This window comes from Protomyctophum bolini (assembly GCF_963924005.1).
Source record: "Protomyctophum bolini genome assembly, chromosome: 11".
In the NCBI taxonomy this organism is placed as follows: Eukaryota; Metazoa; Chordata; class Actinopteri; order Myctophiformes; family Myctophidae; genus Protomyctophum; species Protomyctophum bolini.
The window spans coordinates 18,171,371-18,192,243 of NC_137872.1; the positions used below are offsets into that span (position 1 = coordinate 18,171,371).

The 20,873-nt window shown below is 41.8% G+C and overlaps 2 protein-coding genes across 2 annotated transcripts in view; one reads left to right on the forward strand and one right to left on the reverse strand.

The window, feature by feature from the left end:
- Nucleotides 1–4,588: 4,588 nt before the first annotated feature.
- Nucleotides 4,589–13,731, reverse strand: LOC308324649 (uncharacterized protein). Its single transcript, XM_080776851.1, has 4 exons — nt 13,546–13,731; nt 10,114–10,238; nt 8,006–8,135; nt 4,589–6,045 (listed from the first exon to the last, which is right to left on the reverse strand). The coding sequence occupies exons 2-4, from the start codon at nt 10,226–10,228 to the stop codon at nt 5,814–5,816; spliced, it is 477 nt and encodes a 158-aa protein (XP_080632977.1). The 5' UTR covers nt 10,229–10,238; nt 13,546–13,731; the 3' UTR covers nt 4,589–5,813.
- Nucleotides 13,732–16,206: 2,475 nt separating this feature from the next.
- The window catches only part of ift70 (intraflagellar transport 70), a 19,730-nt gene continuing 15,063 nt past the window's right edge, over nt 16,207–20,873 (forward strand). Inside the window, exons 1-5 of the mRNA XM_080775046.1 lie at nt 16,207–16,358; nt 16,651–16,716; nt 17,818–18,027; nt 18,398–18,454; nt 20,840–20,872. Of these exons, the coding sequence (XP_080631172.1) occupies nt 16,305–16,358; nt 16,651–16,716; nt 17,818–18,027; nt 18,398–18,454; nt 20,840–20,872 (420 nt within the window). The 5' untranslated portion in view covers nt 16,207–16,304. The remainder of the gene's footprint in view (nt 16,359–16,650; nt 16,717–17,817; nt 18,028–18,397; nt 18,455–20,839; nt 20,873) is intronic.

Genomic DNA, 20,873 nt, shown 5'->3' on the forward strand with positions numbered 1-20,873 from the left:
GGTGGGCCATGGCTAACCGCAGACTGTCAGCACCACTTGCTCTAAACATGTGGGTGCGTTCAGATATGCACACCACTAACAAATGAGTTTGTATTGCGCACAGTGTATTGCACCCACCTAGTGTTGTTTTTAGTAGGAATAAACACAGAAGCACCCGGGAGGAAGTGCACTAAGAAAGGGGAGGAGCCAGACCGAGTTCCTATTTCTACACAACAAAGGGGGTGGTACCCCCCAGAGGCCAAAACAAATTAAAATAATATACACTACAGTATCTGTTTTTTATTTGTTTTGTTTTTAATGAATGGGTTCCCAGATTTATGTTAGCCCAGTGACACTGTGCACAAGAAGTTTAGCACTGATCAGTCCAGGTCCAGGACGGACACACACTGCGACAGACAGACAGGCAAGCACCTTTCAGGAGCCAAAGGGTTGAATACGGTCCCGGACTGCTGACTGTATCTCAGTCCCCCAACCCAGAGTAATATCACGCATGGCCACGTCCTGCATTACCCATGGTGTGATGGCCTTGATTGTTTCTCTGTGTGATATTCTTCCACCTGATGACCTGTGTCGGGACGGAGCACATGAGCCCTGTCACACTGTATACGTTTTCCTTCAGTCGCTGTGATATAGTACTAACTGGTTCAGAGCTCACGTAACTCAGCGGTGATGGAAGAAGTACTCACGTGTCTTAAAAGGACGGCAATGTAGGAAAAGTCTGTTACAAAAGCATCCAGGATTCAAAATGTACTCAAGTAAAAGTACGAAGATATCAACTTGACGTACCAATAGTAAAGTACTCATTGTGCAAAATGTTTACAAATCTTTTGAAAATAGCAGATCTACAAGCTCACAATGTGTCAGATCGCGACGCATGAGCTTGTAGATTGGCTATTTTCAAATGGCCAAACTATATATACTATATATATATACATATAGGGCTGAAGTGGTTTATGTATTTATTAATACTGAAAAGTAACTAGTAACTAAAGCTGCCAAATAATTGTATTGGAGTGAAAACGTACAGCATTTGCCTCTGAAATGTAGTGGAGTAGAAGTAAAAGTATTGAACATTGTGAATAAATACTGAAGCTCAAAATTGTACTTAAGAACAGTACTTGAGTAAATGTACTTAACACCACTGAAACTCAGAGAGGAGAGGACCAACGTTGTACAGAGAGATCTTTGTTTCTGTAATTATCTTTCTTACTTTCTTACTCACAGTCTGGCATTTCCCTACTGACGAGATGCGTCATGTTTTTCAATTGAGTGTTTGTTTTGAGTGACTGACACAGTTTGCTTTTAACGAATGCACCAAACACAACTTTCTTGAAAATCAGAGTGAGTATTAGGGTGCCACAAGAATGGGTGAATCGTAATATATCCATAATATATTTATATAATCTGACAGTTACAGTGGCTTTTTTTTATGGCGTTCCTAGCCTGTATTCATTGTGTGTGTCCCTAGAGGAGTTTGTATGTCACTACAACTGCACAGAGCAAAGGTCGTTCAAGGACAGCAGGGCGGGGTGAGGAGTAGAATTTAAACACTTGAACCGCAGCATCCATATTCTGGGGTCAACATTATAGCCAAAAAAAATCGCTGATATATACAAGCTCAGCATGTCACATTTCACAGTGTTGTTTTAGATCTGCTATTTTTTTAGAAGAGATTTGGTGGAGACAGGAAATAAGTGGTACAAGCCTCAGACTCTGGACTCAGGTCCAGACTCCAGAGTCTAGAGGGCTGAAAACTGTAATGTGGTCACTGGTCAGCTAAGAAAGCCAACAGATGTATGTTGTCAAACAAGTGGTAAAGACTCCTCTACTGCTGCTATAGGGCAGAGTTATTCAAAGTTTTTGCTGACCTCTGCAGAGTTACAACGCACCACACCAAACATTATGTCACATGGGCAGGGTGCCTGCAATTAGAGGGAGATGAATTAGGCTGCGTGAAGGACAGACCTGGAGTAGACTCAACATCCACTACTAGTAGCAAACCCACAACTCAACATAAACTACCATCTATCGACCCTATATTGAATTTGATTTTGAACGCAATATAGTTTCCAGTTTCCACATGAAGCACACCTCTACATCATATACAAGCTCATAATAAATCACTTTACAACGTTACTGCCGTCCGTGCACTTGGCTATTTTGAAAACGAAAAATGTAAATGTTTTAGGGGAAAAAAGGAAATTGAACATTGAGTACTATTCGTCTATCTATGACATGCCCAATATAATGATGCCATCTAGTTCAAATTCAAAAACAGCATCTGATTGCAGTGAGTATCCAAAAGCCAGCACCATCTGCAGCTGTGTATTATTACTAACAGCCACCCAGCTGACACTCAGATACGGCTTGTCGGGAAAAAAAGAAGAATGCTCAGTTTAGAGCATTATGCTCACGATGCATCTGAACTGTAGCCTTTCCCGGTGTTCTGTAATTGATTCTCCAAGGGAGATTACCAAGACCATCTCTAGTTCATTAAATGTCTGCGCAGAAACTGAGTTTTGTTTTGATTTGAATTCTGTAAGAGCCCAAGGCTGTGTAATAAGTACATTAAGCAATTTATTAATTAGAAAATGGCATGTCCCCAGTAGTATCCCTCAATTCTGGCTTCAGGCCTTGCTATTATCGTTTTTTCATTTTCCTCACTTCGCTGAGCTGCATTTAACGCTAGATGGATTTTCTGTCTTCCTGATAACATTACAGTCATGACATATTCAAAACGTTCCCCTTTAATGTCAAGTCAAATTAGTTAATTGTGGGGATTCTCTATATTGTTGTATTAGAATAAATGTAGTATTAAATCAACTGTGGTTGTTCCATATAATTATCTGTCATTAGGCCTGTTATAGTACACAATATGTAGGATATACAACTAGTATCTATCTGTAATCCAAAATGATTACTCTTGAAATCATGTTGATTTATTAAAAACAATCAGTTACTGTTCCAGTGATGAGTATTGTTTGTTTCAATAAAATATCCTCAGCCATTGTCACCACTGGTGTGCCAAATACTTCTACTTATACTGAGAAATGACAGAGTTACCGTGTGGGGGTGTGATAATGCCAGCCGATGGTCAGAGGCTCCCAGGAGTAGACAGGTCCACAAAAATGTTTCAGGCATTTGTGGCATTATTGACTTCCAAAAGTGTCTTTAGACAGTGCAAATACAAAAATAAATAACTACTGGCCAAAATAACGTTCCACAAACAGGAAACAACATTAACACTTAAGAAAATAACAAAAAGTAACTGTTACAGGCTTAAATGCCTCCTGCGATGAGGCCCTGGCTCACAGTTCTAACCTGTTGCTCTTTCACAACTAGCCTCAAGTGAGACTGAACTGCCTCCACCTGCAGCAATCCTGCTTTTATACAAGTGGGGCAAACCATCCCCTAATCAGCAAGTGGCAATCAATTGACTCAACCACATGGCCAACTAAGGCCTACGAGTAATCTTCCACACTACTATATTTTAGAGGAATATACATTCAACTACATTTCATTTACAGAGCGTAAGACAACATAATACAATGAAAAATGCAACATAAAAGGAACAAACACCCCTCCTCCTCCACAGTACTTGGCACCCTCCAGTCTAGAGAGGAGTGCCACTGCCACACTGCCAGCCCTGCAGAGGGGAGACAGGTGACAAATAATGCAACCTCAGTGTCAATACAAAACATATTTAAACCTCTTCGAATCATTGTGTGGAATAATAACAATGTCATGTCACAATATATAGGGCACGGGCTGCCCCGTGACAGGGGGGTCCCTCTACTGTACCCTCTACTGCTGGGGACCCCCGGAAATGCTTTGGCCATGTCTCGCGACCCCCGCCCCGCCCGCCCCCCAATACAAACTGACTGTAAAAATAACCTTTTTAATAGAGAAAATATATCATGAATGAATACTGAAACCAGATTAATTAAGGAAATGTTATGCATGTACTGTTCAGTAGCAAAAAAGAAATAATAATAATAATTAGGGGACCCCCCCCCAAAATAATTTGGCGACCCCCTTTGGGGTCGGGACCCACGGGTTGAGAACCCCTGCAGTCTACTGTACTGTACTGTACTGTCACTGTACTGTACTGGCACACCCGATATCACCATATATAATATGTGTGTGTGTGTGTGTGTGTGTGTGTGTGTGTGTGTGTGTGTGTGCGTGCGTGCGTGCGTGCGTGCGTGCGTGCGTGCGTGCGTGCGTGCGTGCGTGCGTGCGTGCGTGCGTGTGTGTGTGTGTTTGTGTGTGTCAGGTTGCGCACATGTGGTGAAAAACAACCATGCTGTTTTCGTGCTTTCGTGCTGTTTTCCACTCAAAAAGTTAAAAATGACCATATCATCTCTCTCTCTCTCTCTTTCAAAAATAGCTAAGAATACAAGCTCAGAACACGTTGCATTGTGCAATGCGTAGTGAGCTTGTCCTTGGCATGGAACCCCTGCATTAACACATATTTTGGGTCCATATGCTATTTTATAGGTCCAAGAAGCGAAGCTGTGCCCCTGCATGCATCTTTATTACACTGACTGGAGCTCTAGTAAACAAATAACAAGAGATGGAGCAAAGATATGCAACAAGAGCTTTTATTTGGTATTCAAAGTACCAGGACAACTGAACACCATAGATATAGATGACTGTTCACCATGCATGCAGAGGGAGGATACCTGTTAGGCTGTTTCTATAGGCAAGCAGATAGGCCTACATCATTCTGGCAGGCACTATGCAGTATCTAGGCAGGGTTTGATTTGTAAAAAATATAATAATAATCACACCCGACCCGTGTGAAGTGAGGGGCCCTCTTTTCATCATACATCATCTCATTCTGGCCAATCACAATTCGCGTCCTCACTTTTCCGTCTTCACTTTTCTGCCCTCACTTTTATCTTCAATGTACTTTGCTCAGCCAATCAAATCATCGCTATGGGGTGATCAGCCAATCACAAGCCAATGTTTGTGTTTACACAAACCCGGAAAGCTGGACATAGGAGGGGCTAGCGCCCCTCAAAATACATATGAGAGAGGGGGAGGGGGGATGTTATAATAGCAATGATAGATGTGAAGGCCATGTAGTGGCCTGAATAACTGTTTTTTTTTACAAACAAATTGCCCAAATATAGGGACAGCATCATATGGGTCAATGTTGTAACATACTTATTCAATTAGAAACAAACTGCATAAAAACTGTCAAAAGTTGTACCTAAACAGCACAGCGGGAAAGTATTACGTACTGTACACGCAAACTATTCCATTTGTCCCAAGAAACGTCAAATCAAAGTGACATAGTGTTGCAGCCCACACCGAGCTCAGCGAGGAGTAAATATAACATACTGTAGATAATAGATCAGTGGTTCTCAACGTAGGGTCTGGGGTAGGGTTGGGATCCTTTAAGATTTTAACCATTCTGGTTCCTTAACAATTTCTTAACGACTTGTTAGCGGTTCCCTTTAATGATTCTTATAGAGGCTTCCAAATGGAGCCCTTACAGGACTGTAACTCTGAGAATGTACAAATGGAACCTTACGGGTCCATTTTGTTCCATTTGTACTCTCTCCGAGTTATGATGGTTCTTGAAAGAACCAACGGTATTGTAATTGTATAGCAAACGTGTTCCTCAATGTTGGTCCCCGAGCTGATTGATAGTTAGGAAACAAATGGACCCTTACAGAACTGTAAATGTGAGAGCGTACGAACAAACTGGGGGTCATTTGAATTAAGAAGTTTGAGAATAGGTATAGAATGCTAGCAGGGACAGCTGTCATGGGGGTTACAGGGATATGCTTGGTCTACTGTATCTATGTCGATGAGACGGCGGCCTTCTTCTTGAACACTTTTCTCCTGGTGGGTCCCGGGGCGGGGGCCGGGGGCCGGGCGGGGGCGGTGTTTTGGGTGCTGGCTCGCTCCGTCTTCAATTCGTCCACGAAGGCCTCGACGGCGACGACCTTTTCGGACAGGTCGCCCAGGTGAGCCTTGAGGGCATTGAACTCCTTGTAGAGGTCGTCCAGGGCCTCAGACAGCGGCTGGATCCTGAAGGCCAGGTGGAGTGAAGGCAGTTAGATTCATAGCAGTGCAAACAGTTAATCCAACTGATCAATGGAATCCATTGTATAAAAAGAATACAGTATACTATATATATATATATATATATATATATAGTCAATAAATCAACTAAATAATAATATCCCTATTTTGGACATTATTATAAGTGAAAAGTTTCATATTTTGAGGGAGAACCTTTGCAGAACATAGCAGATTGAGGGAGAACCTTTGCAGAACATAGCAGATTGCGACACGTAATCTTGAAAATATACTAGCATAGAGTCCTGAGAGACCAATCAATCATATGGGGTTATTATATTATTTACAATCTCTGCTATTCTCACTATGATTGCATGCAGCGTTGTGCAACAAAGTATAAAATAATGCTTATGGAACATTGATATATAAAAACTCACTCTTCTATAGATGATGAATGATGAATGATGATGAATGATGATGAATTATCTTAGTGGAGTTCTCTCTCTACATAAACATCTCTTGACCAGTGGTCATTATTTAACATGAATATGATTACGGCTAGACCTCCAAACCATAGAGGTGGGTGGGAAACCCTCATGTAGAACTTAACCTGGCCTCTCTGCCTGGCCTGCCTGTTTTTCACATTGTATAATGACATGTTCTATTTTGATGTCGAAATTGCTTCCTTATGTCTGCGACTGACCACACATTCAACATTCTGAAAAGCCTCTGTCTTTATTTTCAGTCTCAAGGAACGCCAGCTTCCTGTGGGAACTCGCACCCATGAGAAATTTTCCCCCCATTGTTAGTGAAAGAATTTCAGTGAACCTGTCAATTCTAAACATATACAATGACCTGTGTCCTTTGTCCTGAAGGATAGGAGACAAAATAATGTGCAAAGGCCATTGCTGACTGGTTTTCTCATTGTTGAGATGTAATTAAGTACATTTACTCAATGTTGTATTGTACTTGAGTATTTCCGTTGGACAATATTGCACTTTTTACTCTATTACAATTATTTGACAGCTTAAGTTACTAGTTACTTTGATGATTTAGATTATTAATACAAAAACCTGCATTTACTTATCCTAAGTTATGATACATTAAGCTACTCAAGCGCGTAATCAGCCGCACTTTTACCAGCTGCAACATTAAAGTGATGAACACATTAATGCATTACAAATTACAATCCCATTATGATTTTGACCTGGCCACTTTGCATAATGATTATTTTTGTTTGGTACGGACGGTACATTTTGATACAAATGTGTTTTGTACATTTGCCCAAGGTTTACTTGTAGTGCACAAAAACAGCTCAGGACACTTCAAGTTTATAACTTACACACTTACAGTGTTACTTATGAAATATTATCCCTAACTAAGGAAGGCTTTACTTCACATCCATATTCTGAGGTGAATTTTCAACAAAGAGACAAGTTGGAGACGAAGTACTGTATATAGACCCACAACAAAGTACTGTGGTTACTAGTGGTTAATTGGTAAGTGGTTACACCAGTAAGACGCGCAAACGCGGGAAGCGAACGCAGCTGAGACCCTGCAGATCATGTCTGTCTGTCTGTCTGTCTGTCTGTCTGTCTGTCTGTCTGTCTGTCTGTCTGTCTGTCTGTCTGTCTGTCTGTCTGTCTGTCCCGCTGTTACTGTATATGTGGACCTGTCCCCTTTTGTGCCCATATATGGAGCTGATGATGCAACACACTCCATATTTGGACGTATAGCGGGACAGACAGACAGACAGACAGACAGACAGACAGACAGACAGACAGACAGACAGACAGACAGACAGACAGACAGACACACAGACAGACACACAGACAGACATGATCTGCTAGGTCTCATAGTAAGTGCTCACTGCGTTCGCAATTAAGCCATTTCTTTCCACCGCCTGATAACACATAATCAAGAACTTTGTCATTAATGAACTGTGGACACAGGTGAGTGCGTGGAGGACCTGGAGTAGTCGGGGAGAAGGGCCTGGTGGTCGTTCTGCAGCAAGTTCTTCATCTGAGTCAGGATGTCAAACCTCCAGTTGTCCAGAATCTCCGTCAGGTTGGCCACGCCCTTCATGTTCACCTTCTCAGCTGCATGGAGGGAGGTGAGGGACGAAAGAAAGAAAGAAAGAAAGAAAGAAAGAAAGAAAGAAAGAAAGAAAGAAAGAAAGAAAGAAAGAGTGAGAAATTATATATATATATAGTCATATTCATTCAGATGCTGATTCCAGTAAATGTAATTATTATACAATAGGCACTATTTCAATTTTGTCCATATGAATTGATTGCATTGATTGATGATTGATTTGCCACCAGGCTTTTTTTTATTTTTTTAATCATATGCACTACTGTAAAGAACAATTAAGAATTTACAGTAATGTGTATGAAATCAATTCATGTTTTTTTTTTATAACCCTGTGACAACATCCCAATTTTGGGCATGTCATTAGGCGGGTGTTACAATGTGACATATGCAGTGAGCTTGTAGATCTGTATTCGTTATTAGGCTCCCCATTAGCTTCCAAGCAGAGATATTAGTCTGGCCATGCAGGTTAGGTCAAATCATTCGTAATAGGCGGTCTATGCAGAGCTCAGGTCTTAGTCTGGAATGTTTCACCAACCACTAAAACTATAGAGAGAGAGAATATAACTATATCGTTCGCCATTGTTTTTGTTATAGTTGTGGTGTAGACTGTGGACTCTGCCATGGCCTTGACTTTAAACCTATAGTTATAGTGCTTGGTGTGTGTGAACGGCCCATAACATTTGACAGTAACTAGCTGTTGATATCACATCATAGTGGTTTCAAAGTGTTGCTCTGTTTGTGTGAAAAGGACATTTATTGTTTGCTGGCCGTTTTCTCAGGCTCATCATTTTTCATTTTCACCCTATGCCCTGAGCATGACCTTTGACCCAGGGTAGAGCCAGTGTTGGAAAGTGCATTTGCTAAAGTACTAACGTTTAATTTACTTGAGTATGTCCATTTTTCAATACTTTATACTTACTTTATACACTGTTTTGAATGTGTCTATGGAGTTAACGTACTTTAAAGATGCAGTGCCATGAGTTTTGTATTTGTGCCGTGATCTTTTTCCAGTTTTTCATGTGATTATGAGGTGACAGTACTTCATTAGACTCCTTGGTGTGGTTGTTACAGTGGTGAGCACTCCAAAGTGTCACTGGTGGTGCCTCCCTGGCGCCTCCCTGGTACCACGTCTTTGGTGGTACCACGTTATTCCAATGTGCAATGATGACTTCCCTTTTATTTAGGGTTTCTCCCTGGAGGCTGAAACCTTGACAGTCAAACGTGCCAATGAAAAAAACAGTGCTATAGTGATAGTCACAATATCATCTTTTGCCTAGTATACCAATGACCTGCCGGTTCGGCCAAACAAGAATTTATACTTATTTTTTAATATTTTAATAATTCAAGAACAATGGCTTCTATTTCAATATGCTAACTTTGCAGGAAGAGAGAGTAGTTTATTCTATTGACACAGAATCACTCTAAAGGCTGTCACTGATTAGCTGGTATAGGCAGGTTTCTGAACTGTTCACTGTTCAACTTAAAAAAAACACACCAACTCAATTTCATTGTAACTAAGATATTCGATAGAAATTCATGATTTTTTAATGCCAGATAATCCAGATTCAGCCAATATTTACGATCGCGAATGTCCCATTATGCAAACTAGCCTAACCACTCAGCTGGCTATGCGCTGCGAGACTCAGCAAAGCTGATTCTTATGTTTTGATTAGATGTTCCATCATGCTCTTTTAAGCACGGGTAGATAGATGGTTAATTCAACCAATCACATTCCTCGAAACTACCTGTTGTATAATGAGCATGGACCAAGGCAATTACCAATTTACCAAGATACGGTAAAAGTGGGTGGAGTGATCCTTTAAGTAAAAATGGGTGTACTTTTCTCCCCACAGGATAAACCAGACATTAGGGGCGCGTTCGGAAATATCACACCGGAGGGCACTCGCCTATTAGTTAGCATTGCACAGTGCACTCAGTGCGCTATTTCCGAACACGCCCATGAGATGAGGAGGAGGAGCTTACAGCCATCCCTGAAGTTCCATTCATCTGTGGCCGGCTTGGATGGGCGTCTCCTCTGGGCCATCACTGTTGCCATGGCGATGACCACTAGGAGCAGCACACTCAGTTTGGGGGCCATTGCTCACACACTGGGACAGAGGGGGAGTACAGGTCAACAATTTTTCATAATAGAGGATCTTCCATACATGGGCAAAAGGCAGGTAAATCTCAGAAAACATAGTAATGGAGGAACTCACGCAACAGGGAACTACGACCCAACAAGAACACAAAGCAAACACAGGACTTAAATAGACACAGGATAACAGGGCACAGGTGAAACCAAAATACAATCAACACTATAGGTTAGGCTGGGGAGGACACGGTGGAAACACTGGCACATCACAAAGTAAAACACTAGGAACAATACTACAAAATAAAATATACAACACCAAGGCAAAAACAGTGTAACAGAACACCAAAACCAAACATAACAGTCAGGAACACATGATCATAGACCAATACAGAAACCTAGATAAGGACAGTCAAAGTCCACGGACCGGGGAGCGGACCGTGACAAATCTTCAGAATTAGGGGGGAGGATAATTTAGTTATCAGATTTATTTAGTACACTTAGTACACTTAGAGTAGTACACTTAGTACATTAGAGGAAATTGCTGCAATTATCTGAGAATGTTCTGTAACGTAATGGTCATGTAATGACCTGCCTGATGCACATGAATCATACACCTGAGCCATGAGCCAATGCTTATTATACAGAACATTAAAGCGTTCTCTCGAGCGAGTTTGGAGAATGTAATTTTGTATTTTTTTTTTTAACTTGCAGGGATTTTCTAGGGACTAACATTTGTAATCCAGTGGTTCTCAGATTTTGACCCACAAAACTGTTTGTACACTCTCAAAGTTACGGTCCTATAAGAGTCCATTTAGAACCATCTCAAGGAACCCTGAGGATCCCTGGATTCCACTTTCAGAACCAATGGTTTAATCTATTGCATTGTCACTGGCAAGTATTTTGCATTAAAAAGTTTCATATACGTAGTTTATGTCTATTCATACAAGTTCACTTCATCGCTTCATGGATGTATGGATGACATACTCAAATTCTATGTTGAAATTCCAGCTACAATAGCAGGTCTACAAGCAACATGACACATTGTGAAATTTGTAGCTATTTTCAGCAGTGAGATTTGGTGAAGGGGGAAATATCAACAAACCTACAGTAGTATAGAGCCATGAACTTTGGGTGAGTTCCCCTCAGGTGCAAATGAGTGTCCAGATGATTTGCTTAATGTGCAACATTGTTTGCTCACTCAACAGTAAACAAACAAACATACAGTAAGTGTATGCAGAGTATCTGGACTTTAAAGACATTTTTAATACCTGAACCTACCTGAAAATGAACTGAAAAGACAATTATGTCTAGTCGTCTATGTCAAACATAATCAACAAACTATACATGATACAACTAAAACCTACATATACAAACATTGGCCAAATTGTCAAATATTACATAAGACAATACATGCTCCCAACGGGCGTTGAGAGCATGTAGATATGCTATTCTTTACAATATTCATCTGAGGAACCGAGTCAAACTAAATGTTTAATGGGGGTCACCAGTTAAAATATGATTAGACCTATTTCGAGGTTTGTTTAAGAAGACAGGTTTGTACTTTGTTTCGTGTCACATTGTGAATCATAACATCGTATGATGGACTACTACTAATGTACACAGACACCTTGCTGTTCGGTCCACGTGTGAGAGGGTAGAACAGGAAAATGCCTGCAAGGTGTGAACTTGCCGGGTTTGGAACACGCCCAAGCGTCAGCAATTTCTATGTGTTGTGATAGCAGAGTTGATGTGATAGAGTCAGCCGAACACGGATGGGAGAGAGAGCTGCACGGGCATGTCGAGCTGAATGCATCAACCTCAATGACTTCACCTCTATACGACTCCAACACGCACCCTCACTGCGTCATTTTCATGATATTTTCATTGACACCTTGGTTCCTATAAGGAATTCAAGTTCACCCGACCAGCCCTTTTGTTTCGTTTTTTGGCCTTTCCGGCACATCAGGTTTTGATTTGTATTGTTGTTTCTTTCCAATTAAATGTATTGTTCTCTCTTTCCATTTTGTTTTATCATATGTTTTAAATTGAGGTGCAAATAAACACAACTAAATTAAACTGCTATGAGCAAACAGTGATCCATTACCCACAGGACACATGCACAGTTGCCCACGCACATGCACACAAACGTACGCACACTCAACTTAAGCACCCACATTTATTCAGTCAATCAGCACACGCACACACATTTGCACATGCACGCACGCGCACACACACACACACACACACACACACACACACACACACACACACACACACACACACACACACACACACACACACACACACACACACACACACACACACACACACACACACACACACACACACACACACACACACACACACACACAAAAACAGGCCAAAATGTGTCTGTACAAGATGTGTTTTTCTCTCCATCTTTCTTTCTTTCTTTCTTTCGTTCTTTCGTTCTTTCTCTCTCTCTCTCTCTCTCTCTCTCTCTCTCTCTCTCTCTCTCTCTCTCTCTCTGTATGTCTCGCACCCCCGCTCACTCCCCCTCTGTAGGCTTGTGGCTGCAGGCCTCATCAGAATGCATGGTGATTTTCTTATTCTATGCCGACATCTCATCAACTCTCTCAGAGCTCACTCTGGCAACCATGAAATAAAAATGACCCTCGGGTCAAAGAAGACCTCACTGAAAAGAATGACAGAATCCCCCTGAGCCACAGAATAGTTCAGTGGCAGATACCTTTACTCAATTTCACGCTTGGTATTAATGAGGAATGCCACTCAAGACATTTTTGTTCACTTTAACTCTTGATAAATAAAATCCTTAATGTTTATTTAACAGTGTACAAAGAGTGTAAAATACAGGGAAATATTTGTACACTCCCTGAGTTACAAAGAATACACTGCATGTACTCAAGTGAGTACATGCATTGCTTGGGATTGTTATTATTTACTGTCAAATTAAAGTAGCCTATTGAAATGCTTGGTTTTGTTACATTTATTTTACATCATAGTCATCAAACACACAGTAATGTCTCTCTAGCAAAACGTTGATTGTAAAAGTTTTTATGATCTTTTTTAAGTTCAAAAGTAGACACATTTAGATTTAATTCAACAAGCCGATCTGATCTACTTCCAATTTTGGAAACTGCTTCTTCATTATAAAATGCAATCTTTACCCCAAGCGTCACACTTTGAAAAAGGCAATTTTCAAGAGTTCCTTTTAAGATTTTTTTTTATCCCACTGAACTTAAATGAAAACACTTCTCTCCTCCCGTTCCTGTTATATAACGAAAGAGTTTTATATTAGAAGTAAAAAACATTTTTGCACATACCTGTTCAGAAAATGATGGAAAATGATGGTTAAGTTGTTCCTGAGTTGCTCTGTACTGCAGAGCTTCACAACACCTCCTGAGAAAGACAGCGACAGGATGCAAAGTGCAGAAAGATTCAAAGTAGCCTACACACATACACACACCCTCCTTGCATAAAGCCAAGCTTGCAAGCACATGCATAAACAAAGCACTCAGAATCTCAACATCTCTCTCTCTCTCTCTCTCTCTCTCTCTCGCACACGCACACGCACACGCGCACGCACACACACACACACACACACACACACACACACACACACACACACACACACACACACACACACACACACACACACACACACACACACACACACACACACACACACACACACACACACACACACACACACACACACACACACACACACACACACACACACACACACACACACACACACACACACACACACACACACACACACACACACACACACACACACAGTAGCCAGTACATGCCGGACCTAAGAACTGGAGGTTTGCCTCTAACCGAAACCATATTGGCCCACAAGAAGCCAGTAATGATGGGGGCCAAGGTGCTGTGGGTGCCTGTACAGTATGTCTGTCTGTTGCTTTCCGTGGCCCTTGGATGAAGTCACATATTGGATCCCACAAAAATGAATGAGATCATTGGTTTTCATTTACCAGCCTCTGGCCGTGTACTGTGGACAGCATGAACCAAATAAAAATAAATTGCCGTGAAGGAGAAGAATGATGCTCTAACATTTTATCCGTTTGTTTTCCTGCTGGTTTTAATACAAAACAGATATTCAACTAACAAACAAACAAGTCTCTCGGTTGAGTTTGACTTAAACCTTACACATGGAGCAGCAGGAGTATCGATGTTACATGGAGCAACAGGAGTAACGATGTTTCATTAATTCAAACATATCAGATCCACAAGGTCTGTGCCCAGCCAGCACGCCACATGGAAATGTCAGCGGGCACCAGGTGGTTCCCATTTGGGCTTGCCCGTGTGGGCTTTAAGTGGGTTCTACCTGGGCCCTAGGTGGGCCCCACCTAGGCAATTTAATGTGGGACCCAGTGGGTCCTAACTGGGCTTGCCCATGTGGGTTGTCAGTGGATTCTACATGGGCCTTAAGTGGGCCCCAACTAGGCAATTTTATGTGGGTCCTTGCCCATGTGGGCTTTCAGTGGGTTCTACCTGGACCTGAGGTGGGCACCTTTTTCCTATGTGGGATAGATGTGGGATCCAAGTGGGCTTGCCTGTGGGATCCCCACAGGCAAACCCACTTAGGCTTGAAGTTGGTTCTGACAGGGCACTGCATGCAGGTTCCTTTGAAAAAAGCCTGCATGTAGACCATGTGGGACCAATATGGGCTTGCCCACTTCCAACCCATGCAAGTTAGCCCACATGTAGACCATGTTGGACCTACATGGGCTTGCCCACTTCCAACCCATGCAAGTTAGCTCACATGTAGACCATGTTGGACCAATATGGGCTTGCACACTTCCAACCCATGCCAGTTAGCCCTCGCGTAGACCACGAGGGACCTATATAGGCTCGCCCACTTCCAACCCATGCACCCACATGTAGACCATGTTGGAACTACATATAGGCTTGCCCACTTCCAACCCATGTCCAATTAGCCCACGTGTAGTAGACCATGTGGGACCTTCATGGGCTTGCCCACTTCCAACCCATGCCCAGTTAGCCCACGTGTAGACCACGTGGGACCCTCATAATTTGCCCAGTTCAAGCCCATTCCCACTTGGTACCCATGTATCCCGCAAACAGGGTAACGTCTGGGCTTGTTCCACAGACTGGGAAGTGGAGCTCACAAAAACCTGCAGGAATCATTACCAGGGCAGACAGGCATGTCCTGAAACTCTACCACCCTTAATGTCATCACCATCGCTCACAAGACTATACACACCGTGACACCAGACACCACCAGTAGGCCTACAATGCACCAAGCCAGCAAGAAATGTGTTTCTACAACTTTATGGGTTTTACTGTACTGTGTACTTTCATTTTCTACCCTGGAATAGAATAGAATATGATGTGTCTCTGATTTATCTTCCACTCCACTTCCTGGACCTGAACAGAAACCACCTGTACATTAAATAAAATCTCAGTCTGGACAATATTGTGAAATATGCAGAGATGAAAGCATCACAGATTGCCCCAGAATAATGTGTGTCAGTCATTTCACTTCACAGGTTCAGAGAAACATCAAACACAATCTGAGGTGCAGCCCTCCCAGTCCCACATGTACTGCACTGATGCATGCTTATAGATAGATAGATAGATAGATAGATAGATAGAAAGAAAGAAAGAAAGAAAGAAAGAAAGAGGGAGGGAGGGAGGGAGGGAGGGAAAGAGAGAAAGAGAGAAAGAGAGAAAGAGAGAAAGAGAGAAAGAGAGAAAGAGAGAAAGAGAGAAAGAAAGAAAGAAAGAAAGAAAGAAAGAAAGAAAGAAAGAAAGAAAGAAAGAAAGAAAGAAAGAAAGAAAGAAAGAAAGAAAGAAAGAAAGAAAGAAAGAAAGAGTGCAATTCATTCATTGGTTGTTGTACCTGTCAGTCACAAGACTGCAGTGTTCCGGTCTGGGGTTGTTTGTTGCTATGGTAACACTTCCTGTGCGTCCAGTCTTTGAGTCTCCGCTGTTTGCTGCTGACAGACATGAACTAACATGCTATTTGTGTTTATGTCGGACAATAATGAACACAACACTTCAGATTATTCAGTAACGATTCCAAACCATGGCGTCAACGGTTATAAAGGATGGCGAGTATACAGCCACCATCTACAAAATGGTTGGTGATATTAGTTTAACTTATTATCGTTAGCATGCTGCATGTTAGCATTCACATCACTGCAACATCTAACTAATGACGCGTTATAACGGTCCCACTCGAATTACATAATTTACATTTGTTTAGACATTGTATAAGTGTTCTAATGTTTAATTATGTTAATAACTATAATGCTAAGTTTTAGTTTAACTCTGAACTGAGAGTCCTCGTTACAGCCTTACGGGGGTACATTTGGTTCTAATTTTCTATTTTGTCTGAGTTAAATGAACATGACTGTGTTTTCTCATTTCAGATTAAAGATGGTCAGTATGGCGATGCCATTAACATTCTAAGCAATGAATTGCAGAAGCATATGAAAGTAAGTAGGGGATATGGACTATTATTTTCTATTGTCTGTCATTAATAATTATTGATGGAGTTCTAATGAATGCCATGGTATATGTGAGCTGGCTACCTGACTTGTTTTGGCTTTGCATTAGACAGCCCCAGAATGGCTGGGAGGCCATGGTTGTGATGTATCGCTGTGTAGGCCTACATGTAATACATGCAATGTATAGTAATAGCACAGACATTAGCCTTGTTAACCACTACCCCTTGAAAACATTTCATTCCTGGGGGAGTGGTAACCAGGCTAAGACAATTGGAATGTTTCATCACTTTATTGTTATGTTGGAGTCTAGTTTGTCTACCATACTACACACTTAAGTCGTTAAGTGAGTAGTTACGGAAGTTGGTCAGAGAGGCTTATCGTCTGTCTATCAACCAAGCCAGGAACACAGGAGTTTATCCCTGTTCCAATGCCCTAGAGCAGCGGTTCCCAAACCTTTTTTGCCATGCACCCCCTGTTACCTCCCGACCTAGCTGACGCACACCACACATGGAAATATAAATTGCATAAGCTATATAGAGACATGTATTTCACCACAAGGGGTGCACACACCACAGTTTGGGAACCACTGCCCTAGAGCTAGACGACTGGAGAGGGATTGCTGAGGTGGAGCACCACACACACCTACCATCAGCTCCCAGTACTTGCCGCACCCAAGCCGTACTACTTATGCACCGAGTTGGCGCCGGTGCCCGGGATCAAACCCATGACCTTGTGGCCCAAAGGGGAGAGCTCTAGCGACTGGACACAAACATATTACCATTCTACCACATGAATACTATCCAGTTAATATTATTATCCATCTTTCTTCTAGGCCTGTCACAATTATTAATTACATAATCACTTATTGAATTATTATTGAGATAATCGCAATTATTTTTTGCATAATTATTTCCATGTTGAAAAATCCTCATATAATTTCCAAACATTGCCAAAAAAATAGCATCATATATGATGCTATTTTTGACAATGTTTGGAAATTATATGAAGATTTTTCAGATATATATGTGCCCTGTGCAAATTGTGTTCACGAAGCCTAAAATACATTTGTAATCATATCATGTCCTCCAGTCCAGGGCGGCCCTCTCTCTCCTGGGCTACTGCTACTACCACGTCCAGGACTTTGCCAGCGCAGCCGAGTGCTACGAGCAGCTCACCCAGCTGCACCCGGAGGTGGAGGAGTACAGGATGCACTACGCCCAGTCCCTGTACAAAGCCTGCGCTTACCCCGAGGCCATGAAGGCCACCTTCCTGCTCGACAACCCCAGCACGCACACCAAGGTCCAACCGCACGTGCATACTCTACTCACCGCCACACACGCAAACATACAGTGCACACACAAATGCATACAGGGTGGTCGAATGCATTATTGTGCCTTTTCTTTTAGCAAGGGCTCAAAACGCTTCACGCCGCGCTTCGAGCTTTCAGATCTGCTACTTTTTATGCTTTTGTGTGACACTTTAGTATGATCAAGTAGGCCGTTAATTTACAAAACAAAAAGTTAAAATATTGAGATGCTTTTATTTGTCCTCAGACACGTTGACTCTCTTACAGCAACCATGCAGGCTTCAATGTTCAGGTTGGATGAAAGCAGCTAGTACTCAGTCCACTGTGTTCACTTACTGTTCTTCCTCTTTCTATCCCACACAGATGATTAAGTTGCAAGCAGCGATCCAATACGGTGAAGAGGAATACTCTGGAGCCAAGGTAACTATACTTCATCTCCAGTATTCATTGGGTGTGCAACAGTTAATTCAACTAATCGATTTAATCAATTTAAAAAAGAAACTATTAACTTATAGGCCCTATTTTATACTTGATCGTACAATAATGTTACCAAGTGGGATTGTAGATCGGCTTAAAAGTCAGTGAAAAAAACATAACATGATAGGAATGGACCAGGGGGCAAGCTATCCAGCCCTGGGTAACATAAATGAAAAACTGGACAACTAAAGAAAAGGCAACTCAAACAATATAGCCTAACTTATAGGAGAGGTACAGGTGTCAACCTCTCCCCATGGCAGCCTACACTCAACTGAACCATTCCCCAGGCTATATAGACTACAGACTCCACCCATGGCTAAGTAATGAACCAACCAAACCAACCCCAATGTACTAGCAATCCACCCAAGATGTTCCCCATAATGTAATCAGCTCTTCAGGCACCACACCCCACTAGACAAGGCAGCTCTCCCAATTGACAATATGCAATTATGCACACGGCTGCCATCTTGCCAGCAAGGTGCTAACTAGGTGCAACTTCCCATTGACAGCCCATTCATCCAAACAGAAAAGTCCTATCTGTATTAAACGACATCAAACTCACCAACATTACAGATGTGCGAAAAGCTTAAATTATCCTCTTTCTATCTGCAAGGTGTTTAATAAAAATCCACTGTAGACTTCCTGTCAAGACATTCCTTGCAGGTGATTTTTTTTCTTAAGTATTGGACTTTGGAAGCACTTGTTTTTAGTAAAGACCCCCTGCTGCCTCCTGCATTATGTGTTTTTAGTAAAGAAACCCCCTGCTGCCTCCTGCATTATGTGTTTTTAGTAAAGAAACCCCCTGCTGCCTCCTGCATTATGTGTTTTTAGTAAAGAAACCCCCTGCTGCCTCCTGCATTATGTGTTTTTAGTAAAGAAACCCCCTGCTGCCTCCTGCATTATGTGTTTTTAGTAAAGAAACCCCCTGCTGCCTCCTGCATTATGTGTTTTTAGTAAAGAAACCCCCTGCTGCCTCCTGCATTATGTGTTTTTAGTAAAGAAACCCCCTGCTGCCTCCTGCATTATGTGCAAAGGTGTTGACTGATATCCAACGAGCACTCACAAACTCTGACTACATACTGTAACATGTCTATGGTGGATTTTTATGAAACACAAACTTTACAGATTGAAAGAGGGATAATTCAAGCTTTCCGTACAGCTGCAATGTTGGCGAGTTTGACGTTGTTTAATACAATTAGAACTAGGACGGTTCTGTTTGGATGAATGGGCTGTCTATGGGAAGTTGCACCTACTCAATAACAGCATCTGCATAGATAAAGTAGTTATCTTTTAGATATTTTAGATTCCATTTATTTTAGATTCCATTTCACAGCAGAATGTGAACCTTCTGTGGGACTGAGAATCTACAGGTCAGAAGCATACAATGCAGCATAAATACAATGAATGTGTATATTGTTGAACATCATGAATTAGTCTGACAGAAGCTGCTCTGTCACAAAAGACGTCACCACAGGGCAGCATAGCTGAGCTTGTAGATATCGTTGCTGTCGGGCAGAAACCTTGTATCTCCTCCGTATTATTAGTATTACTTTTTATGTTTATTTGTTTTATCGTAAATCAATGGCTTCGTCATACAAGAGTGTCGCACAGAACTAGTGAAAATAGCAGATCTACAAGCTCACATCACATAGAGCTCTCCTCTCTCCTCTCTTCCAATCTCTTTTTCTTTTCTTTCCTCCTGTGTGTTGTATTGTTGCTGTGTGTCTGTCAGACCTGTCCTACAACATAGGTCTGTGCTACTACAGCATGAAGAACTATGCTCAGGCCATGAGTGTCTGCTAAATGCCTAAATTGTAAATTGTACATAACTATTTTAAATGTTTTTCAAATAATTCTAATACAAAGTAACGGTTTTGGATAATACAAGGTTCCACCCGTCAGCAACGATATGGTATTTTAGGAATATGTTTGGACTTGTTGTGGAGCATATTTTTAAACTTTATTTTATTTATTTTTTATTTTTCTCTTCTGTAGGTCCCTGCTCCCTAGCACTAAATGTTTTCAGATGTGGGTCCACAGCCAAATAGACTAGGCCTATATAAATGTGGGGGTCCTTGACACAAAAACTTTTGAGAACTGCTGATTTAGGAGGCATTTGTAGAATCGGCCTCAGGTCTTAACTGCACAGCACGTGCGTGCGTGCGAGAGTGAGTGAGTGAGTGCGTGTGTAATATACCAGATGATGATGTTGTTGTTGATGAGGACAGTAAAGAAGTGACCATTTTGGACCATAGGATGCTATTATACAGGTTGTATAATTGTGTGTTTGTGTGTGTGTTTGTGCGTGTGTGCGTGCGTGCTGTACAGACCTTGGTGGAGCAGCTCCCCCAGGAGGACCCAG